This window comes from Vanellus vanellus (genome assembly GCF_965231255.1).
Source record: "Vanellus vanellus genome assembly, chromosome: 2".
Lineage (NCBI taxonomy): Eukaryota > Metazoa > Chordata > Aves > Charadriiformes > Charadriidae > Vanellus > Vanellus vanellus.
Window position 1 is genome coordinate 63069684 of NC_138906.1, and position 13322 is coordinate 63083005.

General features: G+C 38.6%; 1 protein-coding gene across 1 annotated transcript in view; it reads left to right on the forward strand.

The window, feature by feature from the left end:
* The window catches only part of SUSD5 (sushi domain containing 5), a gene marked incomplete at its 5' end in the record, with an annotated part of 42706 nt that overhangs the window by 13676 nt on the left and 15708 nt on the right, over window positions 1-13322 (forward strand). The window contains one exon of the mRNA XM_082479573.1: window positions 8399-8517. Within this exon, the coding sequence (XP_082335699.1) occupies window positions 8399-8517 (119 nt within the window). The remainder of the gene's footprint in view (window positions 1-8398; window positions 8518-13322) is intronic.

The following is a 13322-nucleotide window of genomic DNA, read 5'->3' on the forward strand; positions in this document are numbered from 1 at the left end:
GTTAGGCAGGTCTCATTTGTCAGATGAACCCTAATAGCTATTTATACTAAAATGACACTCTTACGACTTATTTGCATGTCAGACAAATGAGTCAGTAAAACCAGCAAGCGATCCGCCAGAATATAAATGAAAAAAGGTGGCAGAGTTCTTTGAAGGGCTCTCACTGCTATCTTCTGAATTCAAATGTCATACTGGAAAACCCCGTGTCAAGTACTCCAGTGCTGGGCAGCCTGTTCTGTAGGGTCTTATTTTCATTTCTGGGTTTTTTGAAATTTGGAAAATGAACATGACACAATTTTTATTGGGATCAGCCCTGCTAATTGTGCACAGAATATTAGAAAGCAGCTATTGGTTTTAGAAATTATAAACATCCTCAACAGCTTGTACTAAGATATTTATAGCAAATTTACTCATTTCCATCACTTTTCTAGGACTGAAAAGCTGAAGCTGTCCTATTCCCTATCCCATTCCTTATTTGTCTACAGAAGAATGAAGCCATATATCCCTTCTAGAAGGGCTTTGAACCTCTGCATAGACTTTCTGTTCTATGATGGAGGTCCTGCAGGGTGTCAACCTGTTCCTTTGCATGAAATTGCCCGGGGCTGGTTCCTACCCAGTCCCTGGGGGATTTCTCTCAGAGGGGATAACTCTGGAGTGAGCAAGCACAGTCAGCTAGAATAAGCCTTGCTGTGGGAGTCAGAAGACTGGGGTTCTTTTTTTGGCTGACCACAGACCAGATGTTTGCTGCTAGGAAAATTACTTCATCTCTATTTTTCCTTCCTTTTGTTAGCTCTTTGGGTTTTGCGCTGACTCCTATTGAATGCTGCTACAGTCTTGAACACAACAGGGCCCTCACTGCAGATGACACCAGTGCGAAATGTAATAATAAGAGTCAGAAATGACATTTCACAAGACTACCTACTTCTTTTTCTGCCTACTGCATGGGAGTTGCCCAGCACCTGGCAGTGGGGTAATAACAGCACATTTCTCGGGAAAGAAAAATGCAATATCCAAGGAATGAAATAAGGGTCAGTTGCTAACCCTTGCCAGTCCTCTCATCTGTGTGTGTAAATGCTTGGACTTGTGGGCCCCGTGAAATCTATCCAGGTGTACACGCTATAACAGGCCTGCTTGCTTATTTGCGGAGAAACAGTCCTAATGATATGTCAGTTTGGCAAGCTCTTTGTTTTTTTTCAAGGCTGTGCTCTGCTGCCTGATGAGAATGCATATGAGCTTGCTCCCAGACATGTGTATGAGGTAGGTCAATTTATTCCCTTCAAAAGAAAAATCCAGACATAGCTGACAGCACACGGGCCAATTCAAAATGCTAAAATTGCTTATGAAACTGTCTGAGGAGGTCTTGCACTCTGAAGTGCCTTCATGTCACAAACTCTAATCCCACAGCCCACAGCTGGTGTCATGCTCTGCTAGAAGATGACTTTGTCTTCTCATTGTTTCTCATCAATCATCTCAGAAAAACTCATACAGAGAAGAAACAAAGTAATTGTGTTTCAGGAACAGGGATTTCTACATGAAGCTCAGTCCAGAGACTTGAATTTAATGTATGGACATGACCGGTTTACTCCAAGGAGTGGTATCGCTGAGCAAGGAGGACATGAGCCACTTAGCATCAGCTTTGGGGGAGATGCGAATCTTTTCTTGGCACAACCTGCAAAGACATCATGGGCTAAGTATGACAGCCACAGTTCTTGTAAAGCAGACAGCCCAATAATTGAAGAATTTTTTAGAAAATGTGCTTTTTCAGGAAAAGCATCATACAAAAGAAAATACATTTTTGGTGTATTTTCTAGGACAAGCACTCAAAACACCATCTGCTAAACTGTAGCATGACAGCCCTCAGAGAAGCCATTTCCTCAGCTGGGACGCACACTTTTAAATTTTATTTTTACTGGGAGGTTTTTTTAACAACTTTAAAACTTTAGCAAAACTTCAGCAAACTTTGGCCCAAAAGGTAGGGGTACGCTAGTGAAATGAGTTAATGCCGGAAGATTAGGACTCATTGTTAAGACCAAGGAAAATCACAGTATTCAACAGGAAGGTAAACCTGACTTCAGAGATGGAGTAACAGAAATGGGGTGCAATGTAACGGTATTACATGAAGACTAATAGGAATTTCTGCCTTGAGCTAGCAGTTCAGCTGGAGAAGGCAGAGCAGGAGAAAGAGCTGGGTGTAGTCACAGAACGCAGGACGGCAGTGAGCCTCTTGTAAAATGAAATAACTCACATAGAAATTGTGAAAAAAGGAAACGCAGTCCTCCTAAAAGACATCCAGCAGCTCTTCCAGGAGAGAGAGGGCAGTACTGAAGGGCTTGCACGAGGCGCTGGTGAGACACCACCTAAACCAGTGCAATGTAATTCTTGGTGTCCAGACTCAGAAAGGATAAACTCAGACTAGGATCGGTCTAAGAAAGCACCTCTCTTATCAGAAGTGATTAAAAGTGATGAGTTTGTTTAGCCTAGAAAAATGGAGACAGAAAGGGGATATGCTTGCTCTTAGCAAATGCACAAGAGCGGCTAATACCAGGATTTTGACTTGCCAGTTAGTCCTAATGAGGCTGATTTTCTAATATTCAGAAGAGCTTCACATATTTTGCCCTTTTTTTTTTAGAACCTCTCTAATGTTTTGTCCGATCTGAAAGCCTTTTTTCTGAGAATGGAGCTTCTTTGTAAATTAATAACATTCAGCAAATATTTTTGTATTTTTTTAAACCCTTTGGTAACTAATCAATAACATCTGCTCTGAAAGCCATGGATTAAAATGGAGCCCATAAAGTGAAATTAGGTAAAACCAACTTTCTAGTGACACTTGACGTGCCTTTGAGCACCCAACTAGTCCAGGCCAGGAAGCAACATGGTTCTCCTCTACGTGCACGAAGCATGCTCAAATTATATGTACATAGCGATATTATAGTAAAATGGCTATATAAAATCTTTCATACTAGGCTACAGTATGAAAATCTGCATGAATGGGCCATATTTATTTAATGAACAGAGGCCTTACTATTTCAGTAGTCATATGTACAATTTTAAGCACAAAAGGCTGCATTTTGGTGTATATTTTTAAGAATCTCAAGGATATTGGTTCTGCCTTGGTAAGACCTCCTTTTGACATTTCCAGTGGCAGTATTGCTGTTGGAATGTCTTCATGTCACACTTAGCAGCTGCTTTCTTTGGGTCACATCCAGCCAAAATTAGCCTCTATAGTTCCCAGTCAATGGACTTTCCAAAGCCCACCTGTGCTCCCCTTCATGACTTCTCAGGGAAATTTTCTTCCCTTCAGTAATCGTGAACATGTCATTTATATTTTATTTCTCATCAGAGCCAGCTTTATAATTTGCAGTTTCCCAGACTACAGAAGGGAAAGACTAAGAATAAAAATCCTCTAGTTTGGCTTCCAGAGTACTGATTTTTTTTTCTCTCACCTAGTTGCTGAAACACAAGTGGTAAAGCTGACCCATGAAAAACATTAGCACAGGATGTTAAAGATTTATCTTGACTATGAAAAGTGATGAAGTTTTTAACTTTCTAATTAGGGGAAGGTTTGTTAGAGTTATATTATGTTATGAAACAGACTTTCACAGTGCCTCAGCTAACGCATTGTTGATGTTCTTCTGAGTTGAATATATTCATATGCAAGTTCATACTACTATGAATAAATGTCATAAGACCGTTCTGACTCAGTTCAGTGAATTTATTGACTAAGACTACAAAACTTACAATCAATTGGCAGATAAAGTAGTGACTACAAAACGTCCCAGTCCCACCTACTGGTTTCTGTGCTGATGGATCACGCTATGTCACATAAACTCAGCTGTTAACTCCATATGTTTTAACTTGGGTTTACTGAAAATCTTTCAAGTATTACAAAATTGCTATGTAATTAACTTAGAAAGTAGAAGTGGATACCAGTGGATACTGCTATAAGCAAAATGTATTATTTATATAAAAATATTATGTGTTTATTCTATATATCTATTATGCATGCATATATACAGTATATAAAATTAGGTATCATTACTATGGATCGAGTATATCATTATGATATATTTAACAATATATATTACATAATGGCATATTATGGCATATTGTGAAATAAATACTATTCATGCCAGCTTTTCTGCTATTTCCTTCTTTGAACAGAGGAATTAGAAGTGTAAAATATACCGATTACTCATTGGCTGAGTAATAGATTAGAAAAAATTTAACCAGCGCAAGAGTAAGCGGAAGGCTTTTAGGAAGTCTGGTTTGTACCATATTGTGCTATATATTAAATATTCTCCTTGTGTGTTCATGTGATAAATGCAGTATCTGAGTCAGGGCACGGGAAAACAGTGATCAGCTTCCACACCACCTGGCAGAACTGGGAATCTACTGAAATCTGATTATCTACAATTACTACTTCAACTAAGTACCATGCCCTGAAAGCTGACATGAAAGGGGAAACAGTGATCAGCTTGGCCAACCTCTGATCTTTCTTTTGGTGTAGGTACAGAGGAAGGACTGTTGATTGTTATTAATTGGATAAATCATATTGTACAGCAGAAATTAAGCTGAGGTTCAGCATAGCGCAGAGTTTCTGTCGTCTCTTGTTTTCCCACTTGAGAGGAGAAGAGGCATCATGAAGCAGGTTGTCCTTCTAGGATGGGTAGCAGTGGACTGAGAAGGTTCTCAGTAATTTTTGGCTTGGCTGGTCAAGGAACCAGAGGAGACACCATCAGGCACCCTCCCAGTAGGGGCTGTTGTCAACATCAGTAAAACCTGTCCTTTCCCAACTGTATTTTTACCTTACTGATAGTATATGGTACTTATACGGTCTATAGCGATAGTATGTGTGATTGATTTTTTTGCTGTGATTGTGAGTTCACAGCTGTGTAAGAGTAGTTTTCAGGGATGCGTGGATGTTTCAAGCAGATGTGTATTAAATATAGAGGATTATTATGAATATCTTCAGTCTGAACTCAGTATGTTTCTTCTGGGCATTCCTACTTTCATAAGAGATCTCTGTAGAAGGAAAAATGCATCGATTTCATCTATTTCTTAAACACAAGATACAAAATGATGCATTGCTCTAAGCATCAGATTACAATGTATGCTAAGACGAGTAATGAGCAAGTCTATTTAAGTATAAGTTCAATTATTACATGAAAGTAGCAATAAATAGAATTAAATTTCCCTGCGTGACTACATTCTTCTAAATGGCTGGGTAGGTGGATTTATCCCTAAAAAAAAGTATGAAGTTTGTGGCATTCTCTCAACCATGATGCATGCCCCAGTGCAACAATTCAAAATAGTAAAGAAACAAACTAAGCAACACATTTCCACAACCTCTCAGCTGGGTGCTGGAAAGAGTAGGAAAAATGTACATTTTTTTTGTTTCTTATTTCAGCATGGCAATGCTACTTCTGAAGAAAATTTAAAACGTGTTGAATTCTGAGTCGATAGCCATTTTTCCATCCTCAAACGAAAAAAGTAACAAAGTTAAAAGCATCAAACCCTACCTTTTAGGGCTGAGACAAAAGCGTACCTACGTATTTAATCTATAATTATCGATGAAACCCTAGCATTTTAGGATTTCGGGAAAGATATACCCACCCTCAAGAACTCGGAGAACAGAGACTATTATTGAATATTTTTAGTCATCCCTGGAGTCCTACTGACTGCAAAGATGCTATTTCTATGCCAAAGGTGTTGCAGGTCTGATCATTAGACCCACTGATGAGAAATGCTGAGCGCTCTTGAAGCTCCTTTCAGCAACGGTAATGACAGCTTACTGAAGATGTTGAAAGCTTTCAGGATTGAGCTCATGATAGGAAACTACCGACAGAGAAGGAGGAATGGGAGAGATGAAATAGATTTTTCTTTTTGTTTCTTCTATTTTTTGTACACTTACAGGTCGACTTCTTTTGTCTCAGAAGAATTACATTAGAACATTTGCAGTTTTAATCAGATTAATTTTAATATGACAAAAATCCAAATTAAAGTCCTAAGTAAAAGCTTAACCAGGATCTGGTCTGTTGTAGGAAACAAGGAAATAGACAGGAAGAGAAATTTTTAAACTTCATGTAGGAAAAAAGTTTAGTGAGAAATAAATTTCAATAATCTTAATGTCTTTTAAAACCTTACTTTATGTATAATGTTAAAACTATATGCAAGATACACCTTCGTAAGTTTGTTCTCATTGGATAGAAGCTAAGAAATGCTCTTAAAACTAATTAATCAATCAAGATATTCTATCAACTACAAACTTGTAATTCATTGTAAAATACTTGGAAAAAAAGGCAAGAAAAAACTTGCTCTTCAAGTACACAATCTTATATGTGAACCAGGTATCCTTTTTTGGAGAGGAGTTGAATATACCAAGGATGTGTCACCCACAGATAAGTTTTTAGCCTCCTGAAGAAATGATAAAGAAATTACAGGGCTTTGGGCAGAAGCAAAATGTATTGGCTAGAAATTGGAACTAGAAATCAGAAAATTCAAGATAAGATTTTCAAAAGTGGCTTCCGGCTATCAGGAATTTTCTTCCTTGATTGAGCATGGAAAGGAATGTGTCCTGATTTTCAGAGACCAGAATTTTATGATGGCAACAATCTTCAAAACTGTTGGGTTTTTTAAGTCCGAAGTACACAATTACAGGCAAAAGGCACAAATTTTTACAGACGTGTCTGTATCTCTCTACTCAGTGCTGCAAGGCATAAGTGATCTGGGTACCTAAGTGCGTGAGTAATTATTGGAAAGATTGGTTGGTAAGTCACTTTTTGAAGGGAGGCATAACTGTTTCATTCACTTAGGCCTTGTAAGACCTAGGGGAACAATATGTGAATACAGAAAAAAAATTTCTAATTGATGGCCTGATCCTCCCAGTCATCTGCGCTCACTTTGGCAGATCGAATCACTTTTGTCCAGGTGCCCGATTACTGACTGAGAGGACTCAGACTTTAAATTCTGAGAGAACTTGATTTTAATCTTGTATGGACAATATTGTCCTTCAGGTGACCCCCCAAAAAATCGATGGGTGTTTTCCGTCCAAAGAAACACGTTTGATTTGAAATCATAAAGGGGATTTTAGTAGGGGATGACATCATGTCGTTTTCCAGAGCAGAAGTGTGGTAGGAGCCATTCTGGTATGTATGCGTGATCACCACCATATGGCTTGTTTCATGTTCCTTTTGTTTGTTTACCTTAAAAGAACATTAAAGTCGCATATTTAACTGCTCAAAAGCTAACACATGCCAGAATGAAGATTGTCCGTACAATCGTAATTCAGCCCACTTGTGTAAATCAATTGTTATATCGTACTTAAAGTGCATGATCAAATAGTGGGTTTCCACTGGATCTTTTCCACGTTCAGTGAACGGGCAGTTAGTCAACATTTATCTTATGCCCCAAATTGAGTGCGGGACTGACAGCAAAATGAGTTCAACCATTGCACAATACAAAATGATAAATTTCTTCCACTGGAAGGATTCCTCTGTGGAAAGCATTCTCTAGAATAGCTGACCCTACAACACTTCTACAAACCTGCTGTCCACAAAAAAATAAAACCCACACCGTTAATATCCAGCTGCAAAAATTTGGGCTGAATTTGCTTTCCCAGCCTTTGTAACCTTCAGTGTAACAGTAAAACCAGTGTTTTCTACAACAAGCTGTCTTCTATTTGTTAGTTTTCAGCAGCCCGTACAGCTGAGAGAAGAGATAATTAATAATCTCTTCTTTCATGTTCAGCATCTACGAGTTGTAAAACAAAATACAGATTTGTTACCTTTGTTGAAGCCTATGAAAGGCAACAGGATGAATTAGGTACTGCTGAGTACCAAACCAGAAGAAATGGAGTTTACACAAAGGTGCGGAATTACTGTTAAAAAAAAGATAGCAGCTTTTCTTCCGGGAAATCTGGATGAATTTTATGAGCTTGCCTGTGTTAGCTTTTGAGCAGTTAAGTATGCAACCTTAGTGGCCTTTTAATGCAAAATGCTAATGATTTATCATCTTTCAGACCAAATCTTGAGTTTTCTATTCATTTCTATCCAGGTGCCATTGGTGGGAATCTGTATTGGTGGAATGTGAGAGCAGAATGTGGCCTTAAATACACTGGGACTTGGTCCGATGTTTAGAAGTATTACAGAATATAATAAGATAAACATTATTTATTGCTTCCTATGCCATGAACTGATCAACAGCAAACATTTTTTTAATCACGTTTAATTCCCCCTTGGCATTTTTCGTAGAGCTTCCCACACTAATGCCTTGTGTGCCAACTCTTAAACAGTTAAGCTGAAGGTAAAGCTTGACTACTGTGATAAAAGATCTCCAAATTTCACCTGTATGTACAACTCCAGAAGATTTCTGATTATTTTTTTCTTCTTCTTTATTTTAGGACAATTATATGCAGAAAGACGGGCAGCAAACAGCAGAGCGTGAAAGCCATTGATGTTAAAATTGAAACCGATCCCTTTGTGAATGACCAATATGATGCTTTTTGTGTAAAGGATGAAGGTCAGCACTGATATACTATTGAAATAATGCACAGTCATCACTGTCTTGCAACATTAATAGTTTTGCCTTCAATTTTTCTATTGCTGAGAGGCAAAGAGGAGATGTTAAGGAATAAATCTTTATAGTAGTCGCCCGCTCCGCTAAGTGAGCCAACTGCTGCAAAGACATTGGTTGCAGGAAATTAATTGCATTATCTTTTGGTTTTGCTGCAGTTTAGCAAGTTCAAACAGTGCTACTGATCTGGAAGAACCCATTTTGGTGTTCATAGGATATACTTTATGGAAAAGAATATATCTGGCAGCAATATAACTGAGATGCCTGAAGCATCTCCCATACATAGCACCGTAAGTGAATGTAACCCAGAAAGCTGGCTTCCAACCGCAGAACACCACATTGTCACGTATCTATCAGTATACAACATTTGTATGCAAATAACTTCATTGCCCCCATTTTATTTTTGTTTGGTTTTGGGTTTTTTTGTTAACAAATATAGACTAGCCTGCCAGGGACTCTGATATATCATGGATGATTCTGAAAACGAAATTATTTCCAATTTAAGTTGATGCTCAAACTTTTTGATATTCAAATGTTAGAACCCACAAGCAAATATGGATTCTGAAGGCAAAAAGTAAATTGTTACCGATAGGCAGGATTGTGTAAAGAAGTTTGGGAACCCCTGAAACAGATTGTTGATGTCCACAGTGAAGTTTCGCATCTCATTTCCAAGAAAAGCAGGGGCAAGCAGATGGCATTTACTGAGAAAAAATAAATTCTCAACACGGAGGCACTTTGCTAGACAGTCAGTGGCAGCAGTAGGAATGAAAATATAGTTGAAGTGAAATGTGGCAGAGGTGATGCATATTTGCTGTGCACCCAGTCATTCAAAAATCACAGCGTTTGACTGCACCATCCTCTCAAGTAACCCTCGTGGTATCAACTCCAGGCTCCGTGCTGCTATGAGCGATGCCAGCTCCGTCACCCGGTTGCTAATGTTGTCACACAAGCACCTTTGTGCTTTCTTCCATGCTGCCCCTCACATATAGGATCAGCTCCCTGTAAACATCTGCAAAACTCTCTCATTGTCTTCCTTCAAATCTCTCTTTTGTCATCCTCTCCCCCCCCTCGATAAAAACCTTGCGGTGGGTGGGACAGCTGTGGGGCACTGAAATCATTGCTCTGGTCACTATTGTTCCATTGTGCCCTTGTGCTCCCCTGTCTGTCTCCACCTGCTGTGCCAGAGCTTACACGTAGATGCTGGATCTCGGGGAAGGAACTGTGTTTGCCTTTTGCATTTGGTTACCGCTCACGGTAAGAGGGCAGTAAAGGCGAAGGTGAACATAGTCTGACAATTCTTGTTGGGAAGGAGCGCTGCATAGGACTCAGAAACTGCATACTTAAAACCCATGGGAAAATTCGGATCATTTGCGAAGAAGAGGCAATTTATGAACGACATGTTTTGTACAAGGCAGGGAGTTTCCTGATGACAGAATGGGATGATTGTGCCAATACACTCACCAAATAGTGCTTACACACAGAAACGTTTCTGGATGACAATGAGGTCCCCTTTTCTAAAAAATTCTGGATGCAGAGTCGATGCTTGAACAGAAAGGCTTGAGCAAAGTTGTGTGGCAACGAGGCTACTCTGTAGTTGGTATGAAAACAGCAAAGTCTGGAAAGGAAATAGCCTTAACATGCAAGCGTAGCACACAGCAACACACAAGCCAGCGCAAAGCAGCTGACTGATGAAAGAACATCCTACACTTCAGGGATGCCGCTTCCAGTTTGGGGAAGTAAATATCCAGTAAGAAGCAACAACAGCAAACCCCGCACCGCAGCTTCAGACATAGCATATCTGTTCTGCTGTTCTGTACATGTGGCTAATAACTACACGTCTAAGTTATGATTAATGAATGGTTTCTTACCTGAAACCTCCCAAGTACTTTTTATTTTTCTTTCAGAAAAGTGGACATTGCTTTTAACTGACACAATTTCAGTTATAATGCGGTAATACATAGTATTAAGACCTGTGTGTTGAAATCAAGTACAAAAAGCAAGTTGTTTTCCCTTGACAAAAGTGATAAATCCCAGGTTTCTTACACTGAGACCAATGTCCCCATGCACAATAACCACAAGGCCTTTCATTTCTTCCATATCTCCAACCAATAACCTGCAGTCCCATATGAAATTCATCTGCTTCTTTCTCCAGTGTTTCTTAACCTCACCTTCTACCCATCATCTCCGGATGGAAAAGATGCCTGGCTTTGGCTCTTTCCTCTTTTAAACTCATCTTGCCAAAATGAGCAGACACTCAGCAGTTTTCCCTCTCTGCCAGACTTGGCTGAAATCAGCCAAATGTGCAGACAGACTGGAAGGTTGAGGGTGGATAGAGGGAACAGTCACATCAGCCTTCTTCTGAAACTAAGTTGATGATAGTAACTCTTCACAACTCTATTTTCACTTCTTAGGGTTGTGCAAAGGGCATCTTGAACCACCACGGAACTTCTAGTACAAACCATCACAAGATTCCCTTCTTAGGCCTTGATATATAATTGACCTTCACTCAATTAACGTGTAGCAAGCGAATGAGTTCAGTTGAGTTGCTTAAGCATATGCCTCAGCATGCCTCAAGAGCCAGGGCAGCGGTCAGACGCCAGCAAGAGCTCTGGGTGTGCTGGATCAGGCTTTTACAAATAAAAATCCTGAAGAGAGAGGTACCTTTTTTTTTTCTGCTGCTCTTCTGAAATGGATTTTGTTCTGTGCACACAGAAGAATCACAGCAATCCTTGGTACTGTGAGTTATGTTTTACAGGGAATTGGTGCTAAGAGTTATGTTTGACAGGGAAAGAGGTAATGTTTTATGAATGCTGTGAGTATAGCTGCATTTTTTGCAGAACAGAGAAATGTGTCTTCTCAGTTTCTTGTAAACAAATGTTTTATGCAGCCATTAGAGCCAGGAAGACAACTCTGTACCAGCTCAGGATCTGCTGAGATCAGAAAATTTCTCTCTTAGCCCTGAGCGCCAAAAATTACCTAAAAATATATTACATTCTGCCTATTCTGAAAATGGAGTACCACATGTAAGTCAGATCTGGCCCCCAGAGTGTGTATTTATTCTCTATCAAAGCTCATAAGAAAATGCCTCAAAGTATAAAAGAGATAAAGCAAGAAAAACAGAAAGCTGGAATTTTTCCTACCAGTCTTTTTATTTTTGTAGGAGCGCAGACCATTCAATTTCATATGTATATAATCCTCTCGGTTCCCTTTCTTGTGTTTTTTAAAAATGTAACAAAGGAAAGATCTCTTTGTTAATAGCTCCCAAGTTTTACTGGTTCTTTCTTTCGGTGACCCACTGATATTTACAGGCAACAAGTAAGATCGCTATTCCATAAGGCTTTGATTTGCTGCCACCATAGAAAAACTAAACAGGCAGCAACTTGTGGTAGCATACAGCATAAATGCAAATCAAACTTTGTTAAACATGACTGCTGGCTCCAGATACCCATCAAAGCTTGGTGGCTTATGTACATATTTCAGTTTGCCTTTTTTAGCAGTAAGTAAGAAAGAAAGAATTAGTGTATTCTTTACAAATATATTAAATATATTATATTAAATATATTATTTATATATAATATTATATATTAAATAAATAAATTATTATTATATAACAATATATAATATTATAAATATTATATATTAAATAAATATTAATATGTAATATTATATATTAAATAAATTATATATATTATTCTTTGCAAATATATTAAATGTATTTTACAAAAACAATCAAACTGCAATTTGCTTTATGTAAGTTTTGAACCATTTCTTTGTGTTTGTCATACTTTGCTGTGGACATGAAGTTTTTCATTTTTTCATTGCTATAGCTTTCTTTTCCAGAGCTGTACATATAGCTGACAGTGAATTTCCAGCTACTTGGTGATGTCATTTAAACCAATAAATTCTTCTTTCTGATGAAAGAAGTATTGGCATCGTAACATTAGTAGCTTACAAGCAGCACTTATATTGGCTATGATTGAGTTTTGGTTCCTTGTACTCTGTTTATACTCGGTATTTTTATCCAAAAAGAAAAATTCCATATACTTTAGTGTCTCTGCAATCAAGAAGAAAAACAAACATCCACACTCATCTTTCACAGGGCTGAGCGCTCAGGGTTGCATTTTCCAATTTCTTAACGATGAGATGACATCCTATAAATTCCAGTGGTCTCTCTGGAAAAACTCTGCTGAATTGGGTGGTTGTAACAGGGGATGTTTTACATCAAAGAGGATGTTTCATGTCAGCTTTCAGGGCATGGTACTCAGTTGAAGTAGTAATTGTAGGTAATCAGATTTCAGTAGATTCCCCGTTCTGCCAGGTGGCGTGGAAGCTGAAGTCTGCATCTTTTTTGTGTTGATATTTTTTGCATTGATTTTAGGCTGTCCTTTCTGTAGACAGTATTTCATCAAGACATCTCAAAAAAATCTCTACAAACTGATGGGATGTTTGTAGTTTAAATCAAGAAGATGTTTCTGGAGGCATCTAGAATGGGGAGGAGGGGTGCTGTGTTCTTAAAGTGACGTGTGTCGACTCTTTGTCAGAAATCACCTGTCACAAACTCCTTTCCACACATACCTTGTAGTTAAAGTTACTCTTCAGAGTATAATTCCTAAAAGCCAATCACAACTGAATGTGCTAGCTCAATTAACAGGAGGTGTCTTCAGTCCCTTGTAAAAAATAGTTATTGAGCCTCTAAGAGGCCTGTAACCAGAGTCATCACTAGCCCTAACAGATCTATGCTCAACACATAT